Source organism: Dipodomys ordii, unplaced genomic scaffold (assembly GCF_000151885.1).
Source record: "Dipodomys ordii isolate 6190 unplaced genomic scaffold, Dord_2.0 Scaffold97, whole genome shotgun sequence".
Lineage (NCBI taxonomy): Eukaryota > Metazoa > Chordata > Mammalia > Rodentia > Heteromyidae > Dipodomys > Dipodomys ordii.
In genome coordinates this window covers 10,555,261-10,570,927 of record NW_012267313.1, presented here as the reverse complement: position 1 = coordinate 10,570,927, position 15,667 = coordinate 10,555,261, and the positions used below count along the sequence as shown (strand labels likewise).

At 39.3% G+C, this 15,667-nt stretch overlaps 1 protein-coding gene across 1 annotated transcript; it reads right to left on the bottom strand.

Annotated features, from left to right (window-relative positions):
• Positions 1 to 1,059: 1,059 nt before the first annotated feature.
• Positions 1,060 to 14,998, bottom strand: Heca (headcase homolog (Drosophila)). Its single transcript, XM_013026868.1, has 3 exons — positions 13,963 to 14,998; positions 6,249 to 6,403; positions 1,060 to 3,446 (listed from the first exon to the last, which is right to left on the bottom strand). Exons 1-3 carry the CDS (start codon positions 14,888 to 14,890, stop codon positions 3,282 to 3,284), a joined length of 1,248 nt encoding a protein of 415 aa, XP_012882322.1. The 5' UTR covers positions 14,891 to 14,998; the 3' UTR covers positions 1,060 to 3,281.
• Positions 14,999 to 15,667: the final 669 nt, after the last annotated feature.

Sequence of the window (15,667 nt, the reverse complement as noted above, 5' to 3'; positions counted from 1 at the left end):
CAGCAAGAGTACAATATTAATTTGAATTTTTATTATTTTTAATACATATATTTCACAAACAGGAACCTTCTAACACCACACAATTCCATAACCAAATGCTTTGATTTTATCAACATTCTTCAGCTATTTACACTGTCATCCCTCAACAAAAGTGCAATCAAAGACATCTTGACAAATCTTTACAGACAGCGATATATTCTTCAGCTGGTTTTAACAATGTCCACTTGTTATACCTTCTTTCAATCACCTGAAAGAATAATGAAGTCAACAAGACATAGAGATAAACTGGGTTGGGCAGCATCCTATTGAGAAGCCAACTCTCTTCCTCAACCTCCAACTAAAATTATCAACAGCTGCCACCAGAAACTAAATAAGAAAGTAAACTGAGTTAGCAACCTGGGCACAGCAGAGCAGATTGTATAGTAAGCATTGGTCTGGAAGGACTAAGTGAAAGATTTCAGCAAGTTAGTTTTGATTGGCTTATGTTATGCTTTAGTCTTAATTTTTGTGTTTGAACACCTAATCGTATTCTTTCTTGATGAGTTAATTTTCCCCAAAGAGATATCAAAATCCCTTTTATTTAGAAAATAGACTTCTACAAAAATAACTGTAAATATAAAGGGCATTTGAGGAGCTCCTTGTATAATGGGACAATTCAGTGACCTCTCCATTTCATGGCACGATGTGTATCTTTTGAAGTAAAAACCCAGTATATAACCAGAAAAAAGTACAGCTGAGATGGCCCGTAGGAAAAATAATCAGAAATGGTCTCTTCTCTAAACTAAAGCACATACTTTTATTTGTTCAAGGTATGGAGCTCTTAAAAATAATGATTAAAAATATTAGAGCAGGGCTGGGAAGATGGCTCAGTGGTAGAGCGCTTGCCTTGCATGCCTGAGGCCCTGGGTTCGATTCCTCAGCACCACATAAGCAAAATGAAAAAAGCCGGAAGTGGCGTTGTGGCTCAAGTGGTAGAGCACTAGCCTTGAGCTGAAGAGCTGAGGGACAGCGCCCAGGCCCAGAGTTCAGGCCCCACAACCAGACCCCCCCCCATAAAAAATTAGAGCAGATGAAAGAATACTTTGAAATTATTAGTCACTCTAAGACTGTGGTATGTTATTGAACATTATTCATCAGAGAAAACAAATTGGTTCTTGGGTGATTAATACCCTTTAATATCCTAACTACAATAAAAAGAATGATCTTTCTTGACATATTCCAGTTCTGATCAAGGTGCTCAGGGCAAGCTTGAAAGCATTAAGATCAGCAGATTTCTAAAATAAGATTTATCCTTAGAATGTTGCATACTCAATTGTATTTTATTCTCAAATCAGCCAAATTTCCCCTTTCAGACAAAAATGTAATGTCTTAAAGGCACAGGATACTGAGTATGGTACTCAGTCTTCTCTCTTTTTATATATAACTATAGATCTGTTTCTATAGAGTCCCCACTTTATCATCAAAACAACATCCAAAAGTTTTATCCAATTATACTGAAAGCCCATCATAGTTACTGTTCAGAGGACAGAAAACAATTTAGGAGAAAACATAGAATACAACATACAGTTAACCCAAAGGAATTTTTTTGTTTAATAAACTTACTGAATGTAATGATAGGTCAACTTTAAGCTCTGAACAACAAAAAAGCAGGTTTCACTAGAAAAATATAGGTGGTTTAAAGAACATTAAAAATATTTTACCATTTTAAAATCAGAAATAAAATTCAAATAGTTCTCTAAAGAGAAACTTACCAATCTTATACTTAGTGTATAAGAGAATCAGTAGGGAAATAGTTCACTCACAATTACAGTTCAAGGGCTGTATCTTGTAGTTGTATCAAGTACTGTCTGACCAGTGATGATTTTCTGCTTCTCATAGACATTGTGAGCATTTCTTCCCACTATTAACTAAAATTCACTTGCAATAATTGTTTTGAAAGAAACAATGGGGTGGTGGTATAAGCAAAATGAGTAATATAAAATATTCACATAAACCCCAAATCTGTCTATTCATCAGACTATTTTAGGATTCTTTTAGCATATATAAATATACTGGTAGTTATCATATTTATGAGAAATCATAGTGCAATTCCAATTCTACAAGAGGATAGGGCATTAGTGTACTTAAGTCACTAAGCTCTAATGAACAGAAGACTGTATTTTGAAATAATAATCTGACTAATCAAGCTCTATACATGACCACCTTCCCATCAACAGTTAAGGTATCGTGAGGATTCTCAGAATGACATATACTTTTTGCATTTCAACCAGTAATTTTCCAATATGAAACAAACTTTTTAAAAACTTTTCTATTTTCTCAAACAAATTTCCCTTTCCTTCTTCAGGCCAACTTTTTTGGAAACTCAAGATTTAAACATGGTAAATGGAGCTAAATTACCATGGGGAAAGTATGTATGGCAAGGCTGTTTCTGAAGCTCACAGTAAAGTTTTGTGATTGTGAGATGGACCCATGAAAAGGATCTGATACCAAAATGGTACTTCAACAGTGAAACTATCACTGCCCAAATCACTTTAAGGAGAATGCATGGATTCTCCCTAACAGCTACTTTGACCAACTTCAGACTCACAGTGTACCACTTCTGAACTCCTTTTACGTAGTCTGCATTATAGGTCAGCTTATCTAAAAATATCTGCAACCCCAAAAGTTTTTATGTCTTATAATTTAGATCTAATTTTCAGTATTGGAATTGATCATTAAAACAGTGAAAGAAACAGCACTCAGGTCCACTTTCCAGTCACCTGTCAGTGAGAGCAAACTGCATGTCAACATGTGCTGCAGAACACTAAGCCAAGATAGCACAACACACTATTAGCTCTCAAGGCTCAGACTTACATTCACTTGTCGTATATTATTCCCAATGCTCACAGACTATCTAGAAAGTAGGTCTTTAGAAAGTTAACATTTTAGTAAGAGCTCCCTCCCAAATCCCACTATGCTGTTCCATAATAGCCATAAAATCCCTCTCCTAAATTCATCCCATCCTCCCAACTACCTTAAAGATGCAACAGAGACTCTCAGTGAGAGTGAACTCTTACCCAAATGCCCCCTACTACCCTTCTTAGTTCCAATCCTGACCAAAGACTAACATTTGGGAATCAAGACAGGCAAGGGGCAAACCCCATTTTAGTGGCACAGATATACAAAGTAAACTCTGCTTTAACTTAGAAAAAGAAATTAATGTCACAGAATGTTTCCCTATAAAAGATCTGTAACAAAGTAATAATATCAATAAAATAGCTATTACTAAAGCAAAGCTTTCATCAATAAGCTTCAAGAACTTTGAAGGAGGAGAATGGCTTCACGAAATGGTAGTCCAGGTTCCCACAGTGTGGACACTGCTGGACATTGCTGTATTCGGAGAAGTACTGCATCCCGATCCTCACGTCGATCACGGGTTTGCCACAGTGCTTGCAGTTCAGGCGGGCCTGGGAGAGACAGATGCTGTCAGCCACAATACCTTCAGCTTCACACACCTGTCAAAGGCACCCCAACCAACAACATGCTAGGAACTGAGGGAGTTTGGAAACCCATCTCCTCTCCTACAAAACGGGCTAAAACAAAGCCTAAGACACAATGAAAATTCATTGCCATTAGTCTGGAAATTACTGACTCCAGTTTTCTTTCTGTCTGTAAGGTGCTGCTAGTCCTTTCCTACGAACGAAAAGATCTCCAAAAACTCTCCACCAAAGTTCCCTTAACAACAGGAACCATCTGAGACCTGATTTTAACAGAGTGGTTGAAGCTGGTACCCCCCCCACACATATACACCCCATTCAAACTTGCCTGTAACTTCCTGCAACATTGAGTTTATTTCAGAAGTTCATATACCCTTTTATTTCATTCCAAATGATGATATTCTGTTTTGGTGTAAAAATAAAATTGCCCTAAAATATTCAAGTAAAACTGGCAATCCAGGCAGAAGTGTTTGCTTATCCTGGGGCTTCTGGTACCCACCAGTACTCTGTATCTTCATTCATACACAGGTCTCTTGATACCAGAAGCAGTTTATGACTGAAGTGAACAACCAGGAGTTTTAAATAAAATGGTCTTGGCAGTTATATTCCTTCTAAAATTGTACTAACAAAAGATAATCTCAATTTGTCCTCAAAACCCTCCTGTGAGGATAGCTAGTAGTATCTGAATTTAGATGATGAAACTGGAGCACATAGTAATAAAGTACCATGCCCAAGACCACACAGTTAGAATTGGGAAGCAGAAAACAGAAGCCTGTCCCACACTGTAACATGAGAACAATTCCATTTTAACCACTACATCCTCCGGACAATTTAAAAGTGAGTAACCAAACTTCCCTCTTTAGCCAATTATTCCTTTCTTTCTTACTTTTTTTTTTGGGGGGGGGGGTCCGGTCATGGGGCCTGAACTCTGGGGGTGGGCGCTGTCCCTCAGCTCTTCAGCTCAAGGCGAACGTTCTACCACTTGAGCCACAGTGCCACTTCCGGCTTTTTTCTTTTTGCTTATGTGGTGTAGAGGAATCGAACCCAGGGCCTCATGCATGCAAGGCAAGCGCTCTACCACTGAGCCACCTTCCCAGCCCCCCAATTATTCCTTTCTGATAACCTATTTACTGCTTATTTTTAATTCAGATTTATTGAAAGATTTTCCTGTATTCCTTAGTTGTGTATAATTTGTATGGTGATGTCTAACACCTATATTTTCACAGTGATTATCAGCTGAATAAAAATAGCAATAAATAGAAATCAAACATGGTTCTTCATTTAGCTCAGAGGCCAGAAAACATGAGTTTGGGCTTACATTGCTTGAAGGAAGATTTCTTCCCTAGAACACAGTATGCACAGCTGGGTGCAAGAGGCTCACACCTGTAATCCCAGCTATTCAAGAGGCCAAGATTTCTGGATCACAGTTCGAAGTCATTTGGAGAAGGAAAGTCTATCTCTAATAAACTACTCAAAACAAACACCACCATCACCACCACCACAAGAACAACAAAACTCACAAGTAGAGCTATGGCTCAAGTGGTAAAGCTCTAGCCTTAAGCAAAATGAGAGTGCTCAGCCCGTAAGTTCAAAGCCCCAGGAGACATGTGCATGCACACACTAGACTGCTAAAAATATAACTGAATAGCCTGGCATTGGTGACTCACACCTGTAATCCTAGCTACTCAGGAGGCTGAGATCTGAGGATTGTGGTTCAAAACCAGCCTGGCAGGAAAGTCCATGAGACTTATCTCCATAAAACCACTCAGAAAACCAGAAGCGGTCCTGTGGCTCAAGTGGTAGAGCACTCTACTTGAGCTAAATAGCTCAGCAAAAGCGCCCAGGCCCAGAGTTCAAGCCCCGTGACCAACAACAACAACAAAAATAACTAAATAACTAATAAAGCATGTATCCAATGTTTGTAATAAAAACCAGGCTTGCATGATGAAAAGCAATGAGAAATTTCTCCCCTACCCACAAATACCAAAGAATAACAGATTCCTCCCCACCGCCAACCACTTGGAATAAAAACTAAGACATTTCCAAGAGTTTTTATCGCCTACATGTCTATGATCTTATTTAATGCTTTTATATGCTACTACTTCTGCCTTCTTTTGACAACTTCTGAATTTCAGATGCTCTCTTACCATCAGAAAATGCTTCTTAGTAGTGCTTTTAAGGACTATAAATCCTTCTCATAACTAAGTATACAATTCCTGGGTAACTATGCTATCCCGCAGAAAGGAAAGAGAAAATCCTAGAAAGTGAAACTTTCTCCTTTTCAAATCATAACCCTTTGTTATGATTTGGTGTCAGTTATTAGTACAAGATACCAACAAGCATAAATAAAGCTAAAGGAATAACTCAGCATCCCCTCACCCTTTCCACATTATTTGACCAACACCCTGAAGTGTTAGCAGGGCATTTTTCATGCTTAGTCACAAATGGAAGCCTAGAATAGCCATATTATAACTTTTTTTTGCTTAACAGAAAAAAAAAACTGCACACAAAATGATTTAACTGCACTCCTTTTAAGGGCTACATAGCATTCTGTCACAATGTAGTCACTTGGCTATTCCTGCTGTGAAAGAGTCTGTAGCCATCACAAACTCTGGGGGAAGTTTCCAACTGAACTTCTTCTTGCAGAAGCATCCCTTCCAAGTCCTCAAACCTCCCTAAAGCAACCACAATGTAGGCTCTAACACCTCTGCATTCACCCATGGACAGAATTACAGTATCCAACAGTGTTCCATCAGTGGAGCTGATACAAACCTGACAGCAGGGAGAGGCAGCCAGGATATCATAGGTGTACATGGTGCCCAGCTGGTGCCAGCTGCCATCCCACCGAGACTTACACTTGATGCAGATGATCTTGTGAACCCCTTCCAGGCAATCCACACACACTGCGTACAGATGCATGAGTCTCCCTGTACACAGAAGACACAAAACTGAGAATGACCATCATAGAAATCACATTTTGTCTCCAAAGGGGATTTAAAAATGCCTCATTTACCAATTATTAGCAAACACTTGATCATTTGGATGAATATAAAATAAAAATAAATGGTAATGTCTAGGACAAGCAGAAAAGGTCAAAAGCTATATACATATGACCATGCAAGATGATGCTAAGCAAAATGAACCCCAAGACACAAGAGGTTTTATCTTTCTTGTTGTTGTTTTTAATGTACTTATTGTACTGTGTGATTTTTTTGTTTCTTTTTTATGTTCTTCCCCTATGGTATAACCCCTGTTTTCACTGTATTTGATTCTGGTGCCCTGCATCTTGTATATACATTTTTCTAATTTGGGAAAGGGAAGGGAAGTAACAAAATGCTGAAATAAGGATAGAGGCTGACCCTCTGTAGCAATAAGATGTACAAGACACTGTGTTGAAAATGAACTTTATAACTTCAGGGCGGGAAGGGGGAAGGAGTTGGGGAAGTAGGGAAGGAAGGGATGGTAGGGGAAAAACAAAGGAGGGGGTAACTGCTCAATAGAAATGTACTCATTACCTTACTCATGTAACTGTAACCCCTCTGTGCAGTATCTTTACAATAAAAAATATATTTAAAAATGGTATTTACCACACATTCTCAAGCCGTGCTTTTAGAATAATGCACAACTATCGTCAACAGAATAGGTCATTTAAGTTCACACTTATTAAAATATATTCATTTTAGTTTAAAATTTGCTTCATTTTAGTTTAAAATATGTTACCAGGTTTACATCATTTGTCCATCCAAACTCAACTAACAAAGCCCCATGTGCTCAAAAACTAGCCTGTAATTACAACACAGGACTTTGATCAAACGTCTATGTGTGGCACAGCGTGACCCAGTCACACGTGTCATCGTGAGTGCTCACCCACAAGATTCATTATCAGAAAGTTGAGTCTGCCTTGTATTGATGGCCTAGAACTACGCTGCAGTAAAAATCATCATTAAGTGTCCTTGTCCCCAAAACTGCGCAGCTATTGCCATGTCTAATTTAGGAACCGGAATTACTTACTTCTAAGTGGTTTAAGTTTGATGTCTTTTCATTTATTTGGCTCTCAAAAGTCACAACTTCATCCCTTTGTTATTTATAAAGATCTCAATACTTATAAAGGAAAGGTGTCCCCATAATTTATATGGAATGATTAAGTGTTCAAAAAACAGGAGTTAGAATGCCTAGGATCTGCTTCTGCCTTGAAAACAGTTGCCAGAACACACACTCAGCAGTGGTTTCTTACTTAGAATAGGCTGCTTACTGCCTAGTAAGTCAGACTGCAGGTTTTCACCATTCTGTAGAAAGACACATAACAATCTTTTAAAGGAATCCTTTCATTGTATTTGTTCACATGATTCTCACTCTCCTTAATGCAGGAACTATGTTTTATTCATCCTTGTAAACTTAGTGGCCATCACAATGTCTAGAATGAGGTGAGTACACCTAAATGTATACCAGATAAATTGATGTATCAATATCCTAATATTCAAAGACATTAACCTTGGGAGCCTCTATGCCAAAATATAGAGAGTAACAGGAGGTTCTTGCAAAACCACCCATCTTTGTTCTAGGACACTGAAAGTAAGGTCTCACATGCTGTATCTACTCTGAGTGGCCTAGGGGCCTGTCAAGAAGTCAGTTCAAGCATTCATATGCTACTGAAAAACACCTCATTTCAGTCTCCCTCCCAGGTCTACACATTAAAGTTCACTGCATCCAGTAGTGCACAGGATGCTGCAGGCTGGGAAGACAAGGCCAGACACATAAGTCAGATGTTGATAATTGCCATGATGATGAAGACAATAAGCAACCTTTACCATGTATTTACCAAGGGTTTGAACTGTGCTGTAAGCACTGAGTCATTTCATTGCCCTCTTGTTGCAACAGTACAAAACAGGCCTTTCTTGCTACTTTGGACAAGAGGAACTGAGTGAAGTTCAGAGAGTGAGCAATTTGTTCAAGGTTCACATAGACACTAAGTAGCAAAGTCCAGGCATATTTAAGTCTATCTGTGTTCTTTACTTACAGGTAAATACCTAGGAAGGCTTGGGCCCAGACTAAGACTCTGGATTTGCTTTTAATTAGAATTATACACTGTCCTAAGAGAATAATGTATTTCTAAACCCTAGGACACAGTTTTGTTTGTGAGTTCAAACAAAAGCTGATTCCTAAGAGATTATCACATGTGATACTGAGTGGAAAGCCCAGAGAGACTGTTCCAATTAGACCAATCTTAATAAATCATTACAACCAAACAAAACATTTTTGAGTAGAAAATAGGGGCTAAAGGCTGTAGAGTGGGGTGTCAAAGGAAAAGGCAAGGGAATAATAATCTACAGGGTTTATTGTGAAAATAGCAAGTATTTCAACAACATATAATCAACTGTAAACTGTGGAATCCTGTGGCCTGGAATGTGGTTTTTCTATTGGAGATGAATAGTTTAGAGGATACAAAAGAAAGAAATGATTTATATAAGCTTGCTGTTGATCACAGAGACCTGTCTGAGATGCAACAATAAAAACCACTGTCTTGCCAGACACCAGATGTCCATGCTTGTAATCCTAGCTATTCAGGAGGCTGAGATCTGAGGATTGCAGTTTTGTAGCCAACTCACACAAGAAAATCCATAAGACTCTTATCTCCAATCAACCACAAAAACAAGAAGTGGAGCTGTGGCTCAAGTGGTAGAATGCTAGCCTTGAACACAAAATCTCAGAGATAGCACCCATACCCTGAGTTCAAGCCCCAGGAAATACACTGCCTACTTAGCAAGTATGAAGCCAAGTTGAAACACCAGTACCTCAAAAAAAATGTAAAAGGTAATGTTCAATACTTTAAATTTCCATTCATAAAACACCTTGAAAAGCTCTTTACTATAGCCTGAAAGGATCCCACGATCCTCTTCCTACCATGTCTACTCATTTCCCAATGAAGAACATCTCTAACCAAATGGTTCCCTCCATACCTCCTATCATGACCTGTCTTTTTTCCTTTAACCACCATTCCTTTGCTCCCACTGCACAATCCATTAACAAAAAAATACCTGTTTGTGGCCAGACTCTGCTTTTCAAACCCAGACCACCTCTTAACATCTGCCTTCCCATTTCCACCTAAGACTAACAAGCGTATACAGCCCTTTTTTCCTTGAAAATTTCACAATGTTTCAATTAATACGTACATGCTACTAATTCTACATGTGGTGTTATATGCAGCCTTTGGTCTGGCAAAATTAGCTACATTTTATAAAAGCATCTTATGTCCTGAGATAATATACTTATGACAGAAGTAAAAACTGGTATTACTCAACACCTATACAAAATCCTTAAGTTTGATTGACTGATAAATGGATTGCATCAAAAGAATTTGTCCATCATAAATAGGAAACTACAACTCTCACATATACTAGTCTATGTATCATCAATTTGTCTTCACAAAGAATGGTCAAGTTTTTAAATAGTGTTTTCACCCATTTCCCTCTAACACTACCAGCAAACAGGATAAAGAATAGGGAAAAATAACCCCCACAAACTCAACCTTCAATGAGGTACCTGGAACCCTCTATTCATTAACCAGTGTGTGTCCCTACCTTGCCTACCCTTCATGATATATATAAACAAGCCTCATATACTATTGGGAAGATATTATTATAATAGTCCTTATGGAAAACAGTATTAGGTAATATACAATATTAGGTAATATACCTAACATTTGATACTTCGTGTAAAGCATTAAAATCAGAATTATCTTATCACATTACTGGATATGCAGCTAAATGAAATGAAATCAGTATGTCAAAGAGATATCTGCACTCCCATTTTCATTGAGTTATTCACAGTAGCCAAAACATGGATTCAACCTAAGTGTCCATCAACAGATTTAAGAAAACATGGTTCGTTTACAATAAAATACTATTCAGACATAAAATGATGAAGTTCTGTCATTTGTGGCAACATGATGGAACTGAAGTACATTATGTGAAGTGAGAAAAGCAAGGCACAGTAAGACAAGTATCACAGAACGTCACTCAGCTGTGGAGTTCTTGTTATACAAAAACCTCTATACATCTCACAGCTGTGTAGAGAAGAATTTGGTTAGCTAAGGGTGGGAAGGGTAAAGGGGTGAGGTGAAGAGATTAATGGGTAAAAATATCAGATAGGATGAACAAGTTCTTGTATGCTCTTGAACATTAAATAACTATAGCTAACAATATTGTATTTTTCAAAATAACTAGAAAAGAAGATTTGAATGTTCTTGCCTCAAGAAATAATAAGAGGGGCTGGGGGTTTAGCCCAGAGGAAGGGCGCCCGCCAGGCAAGCGCAAGGCCCTGGGGTTGGGTCCTCAGCCCTGGGGGGGGGGGAGCTACAAAAGAAATAATAAGACTGTGAGATAACTGAGACCCTAAATATCCTGATCTGTTCATTATACAGTGTATGTATATGTCAAAACATTACATTGTACCCCTTAAGAGATGTATGATCATTCTGTATCAATTAATAAAAAATCTTTAAAAGCCCAAAATAGCCTGCTGGAAGATGAAACACTACAAAGACCACAGATGACTCATCCCGCCTGAGGCCCAATGCTCCTTAGTCTGTAAACAGTGAGAGGAGTCTGAGAGGCCAAGCTAACCACCAAGACAAAGAACTTAAAGAAATCCCTAAATAATCTCTTTTCAATTGCTAACTTTCAGAGTAATCTGCTTTGTAACAAAGACTAACTGACATAAGGAGTTAGGTAGCACTCTCAAAAAACCAAGAAACAATATAAAAAACCTATTCCCTTCAGCTTCAGCTCAGAAAGACAACAGACATTACCTCCAATAATAAGGGTGTTATTTAAGAGTTCTTGAAATTTAAAAATACAAAAACAGAAGCCAATGAAATCTTCCAGAAAGCATAATATAGATACAGACAACACACTTGGAAGGGGGGGAAAAAAAGGATTCCCCCTTCCATCAAAAAAACAACAACAACAACAAAAAAACCAAACAAACAAAATCAGCCAGGCGTTGGTGGCTTATGCCTATAACCCTAGCTACTCAGATCTGAAGGAGGTTCAAACCCAGCCCAGGCAGAAAAATCTGTGAGATCTTATCTCCAATTAAGTACTACAACAGTCTGAAGTAGAGCTGTGGCTCAAGTAGTAAAACACTAGCCTTTGAGGGAAACAAGCAAACAAACTTGGGGACAGCCCAAGCCTGAGTTCAAGCCCCAGGAGAGGTACCAAAACTAAAATAATAGTAATCATATTCATCATCATCATCTAAGAGATTGGATATTTTATTAATATGAGTTGTTTTTTAAAAGTATAAATAAAAGGAGAAAATTATCAAAGAAATATAAAAGAAAATGTCGCCAAAGTCAAGATCCTAAGATTTTGGAGTGAAGACACTAAGACAGTATAGAGCATAGTGAGTAGAGGGGAGGTAGAAGGAAAGGACAGTATTTTGGTGGGGATTTTAGAATACCAGAGATATAGAGAAAAATTAGCTGAGCATGGCAGTGCAACACCTGTAATTTCAGCACTTGGGAGTAAGAGAAAGGACCACTATAAATTCAAGGCCAACCTGGGCTACCAGGCAAGTTCCAGGCCGGACTCAGCTACACAGTAAAACTCCTATCTCAAAACATACCCAAGAGAAAGAGAAGCAAAGAAAGAGAAAAAGGAGAGATAAATTAAACCTTCAAGGAGGAAGGAAATAAGGAGAGGAATAAAAAGTTGGAGAACAGCAAACAAAGTCTTGCAGACTCTTCTGAATAAAGTGGCCTCTTCTGCCACAAATGTGATCCTCTAGATGACAGTCTTTTGAGTAGCTAAGATTACAAGCATGAGGCACTGGCACCTGGCAAGAAATTCCAGTTATCTTTGAATTTACTGTCTCTATAATAGGAAATATACCCATATGTCTTGTTTCAACACTAAAAACATTAAGGATTTAACTAATCATTATAATATACAGAAAGGAGGATATGTAGTCATCTCATGTTGAAAACAAGTCCACAGATAACATCTAAAATTGGAGAATAAAGATAACAGGGAGTGACAGGGAGAAAGCAGTCAAAACTCATTGTATATACCCTAAAAGAAAGGGGAAGGGTGAGTCAAAGGGGGGTGAGAATGAGCACAGGATGTCACTGACTGAGATGCACTGTATTCATAAACTGCTTTGTTAAATGATACCTCCTTTGTATAAGTACTTAAGATGGTAAGAAATAGAATATCAAACTTCAAAAAAAAAGAAAAATCATTATTTATCCCTGGGGTTGGAGACCTAGGGTTTTATTTGGAAGGTCGGTCATAGAGCTTGAACTATTTTGCTCAAGGCGAACATGCTACTACTTTGAGCCACAATGCCACTTCCAGTTTTCTGTTGGTTAACTGGAAAGAAGAGTCTCATGGACTTTCCTGTCCAGGCCGCGTTTGAACCTCAGTACTCAGATTTTGGACTCCTGAGTAGCTAGAGTAGCTAGAATTACAGGTATAAGCCACCTGCACCAGGATTATTTTTCTTAGCATACATTTAAAGTCATGAATATATTATACATGATGCATTTCATCTTTGTGGAAATTCAGTAGTTTCATAAGAATAGACATAGTTCACATTTGTACTAACCCTATCATTAGACTTACAACTGAAACGTGCTCAAGTTTCCCCAATGCTCTAAGCCAAGATAACTCCTGAATTGTTTAGGGTTTTTTGGCTTTTTGGTTTTTTGTGGGACAGGTTGTTTTATTGCTTCCTGGACTCTGAATTTTCTAAGGTCGTCCCCCAAAGACAAAGAAGAATAATGAATGATGGACACTAGCAAGCTGGTGAGAAAAGAGACTTTCCAGTAGAGTAATTTTCTTAGAATCACAAACCTGTTTCATGTTCTCTATCCATCTGTATTCTGGCTAATACATACATCTAAGCCCCGTTTCTGTTCAGTGGAATTCTTATCCAGAATTAGAATCTTTACATAAACTATCAATTTTAACTCCTGAGTTTTTAATAATCCTCCATTTTCCTTTTGATGTTACCCATATAATTTCATCTTTCATAATTTCAAAATTAGCTCAACTAATCTGAAAACACATTGTCCCTTCTTTCCCCACTTTCCCTCATTGCTGGGTATACATAGATCAAAGCTTTCCAGGTTATTAAATTGGGATTCAAAAGGAACTATTTTATAGCAAGGAGAATAATGTAATTTCTTCTCCAAATGTCTTCCCAATTATGAAGAACTATAGACCAGTACTTCTTTCTTCAAATCAAAGTAGAACGAGAACATAAAATTACCCAGGAGGCTAATTGCACTTGGTACAGTGACTGCAGTGTACCAAAACCACCACCACTTCCTCCCTGGGTGAAGCTGAAATACTTACATTACCTACCACATGACTAGAACAAAAGTATAACATCAGTTAAACTAAACCCAAACAGAGCAATTCCATCTTATTTGCTTTGGGGTTTTAACAAACAGAAAGTAGGCAAGGTGAACCAACACCTCTACCTTGAAGGTGACAAGGAACATCATATTCGATCTCATCATGTCTCGAGGGGCTTAAGAACAGAGTTCCATCCACCAGTGGGAACTGTTCAAATACAGGCAGTGTCCGGTGGCACAGAGCACAGTTTACAACGTTTCTGTGGCTGGCACTGAGGGCCGTGAGGATGAACTTCCGCAGATCCTCTCCCTGGCCTACTTGAGCATCATCTTCCATCCGCACGTGGAAAGTGTTCAGCTTATGCCTGGGGATATGAGTGAGGAGCTCAGAGAGGTCCAGCCGCCGCAGAAACTGTACAGGAGTGTCAAAATGTCCTCCCCTGTGAACAGATAACCCAGCTGGACTGTAATCAAAGTGGGCATTTCTGAACACATGACCCCCAGCCATGGCCCTTTTGTGAGGCTCAAGGTGGATGGCATTTTTTAAGAATTCTCCAAGGTATCTGGAGGAACGAGGACCACTGAAGTGGGCAGGAGAAAGGATGGAGTAGCCAGTCGGGGGTGACTGGCCAGGGGAGCCACAAGGGGAACGGGCACCATAGGCTGCAGCACTGACTGCCTTCTCCTGGGAGTTCTGCCGGTCCATAGAATGCCGACGGGGGAGGTCATGGTTCAGGCCTTTCTGGGGCTTGTTCGGGGGTCTGCACTTTTTTGCCTCCTCTCCAGCCTCCCCTGGGGGCCTCCCCGTGTTCTTCTCCAACCCAGACTTCTTCTTTTTCTCATCCTGCATCCGCTTCACCTGGTACCAGTCTGTGTCTTTCTTTAAGTGGCCCTGCCCACAGCGGCAGGAGCAGAAGCGGAAAGCCAGGTCGTAGCCCTTCTTGGTCCACATGTTCTGGCGGCACTGCTTCTCATTCCAGCTGCGGGCGCGGCCGATGCAGTTGAACTGGGCCAGGATGCTGCTCTCCCACTCATAGAAACACTGCAAGTGCATCCAGGTGCTGTAAGGACAGTGCTCGTTGTTGCACACCACCTTCTGGTAGTCGTCCTTCTCCAGGTCCACAGGCCTCCCAAAGCTGCAGATCAGGGGCGTGGCACAGGGGGCTTCTGGGAGAGACACAAAAAGAAACAGAGAGATTCAGTGCACAGGACTCCACAACTCCAGTGGACACCAATCCAGAAAGCAATTCTGCCATCTGCTTTAGTCCACTCATGCCAAAGGTACACCACAACTGGAGCAAACACCACACAAATTTAGAAAGATGTTGCGGTGCCACAGAAACATGTTTTCTGATATTTGTTATCTGCTGAAAAACATATCTGAATCCTTCACATTGCAGTTGTGTGTCAGTACTTGAGACCGCATGGGGTGAGGTTTTTCTAAGATGTGGGTGCAATGAGAGGCACCCAGAGTTTCTTGATTCCTCCAGGGAATCAAGATTTAATATGAAGCTATTTAACCAATCAGTTCTGGTGGCCTCTCCAAAAGAGCTCTGGAAGCACTTTATCACCAGCTTTAAGCTGTCGTGAATACTAGACAAAAACTAGAAAACAGATCAGCCTCAGCACTAATTGTCTCCCAGAGTGGTCGGATGACCTAATGACAGAGATATCTGGTCAAATTAATTGTTGGTCTACATAGAATTCCATTGCTGAGTTGTGAAGAAAAAATAAATTTCTCTCAAATTTCTAGGATAGAAAGCAAGAATAATGACAATTCTATACTATCTCAAGCACATGTCTACATACAAGTGCCAAACAGCCAGGTAAG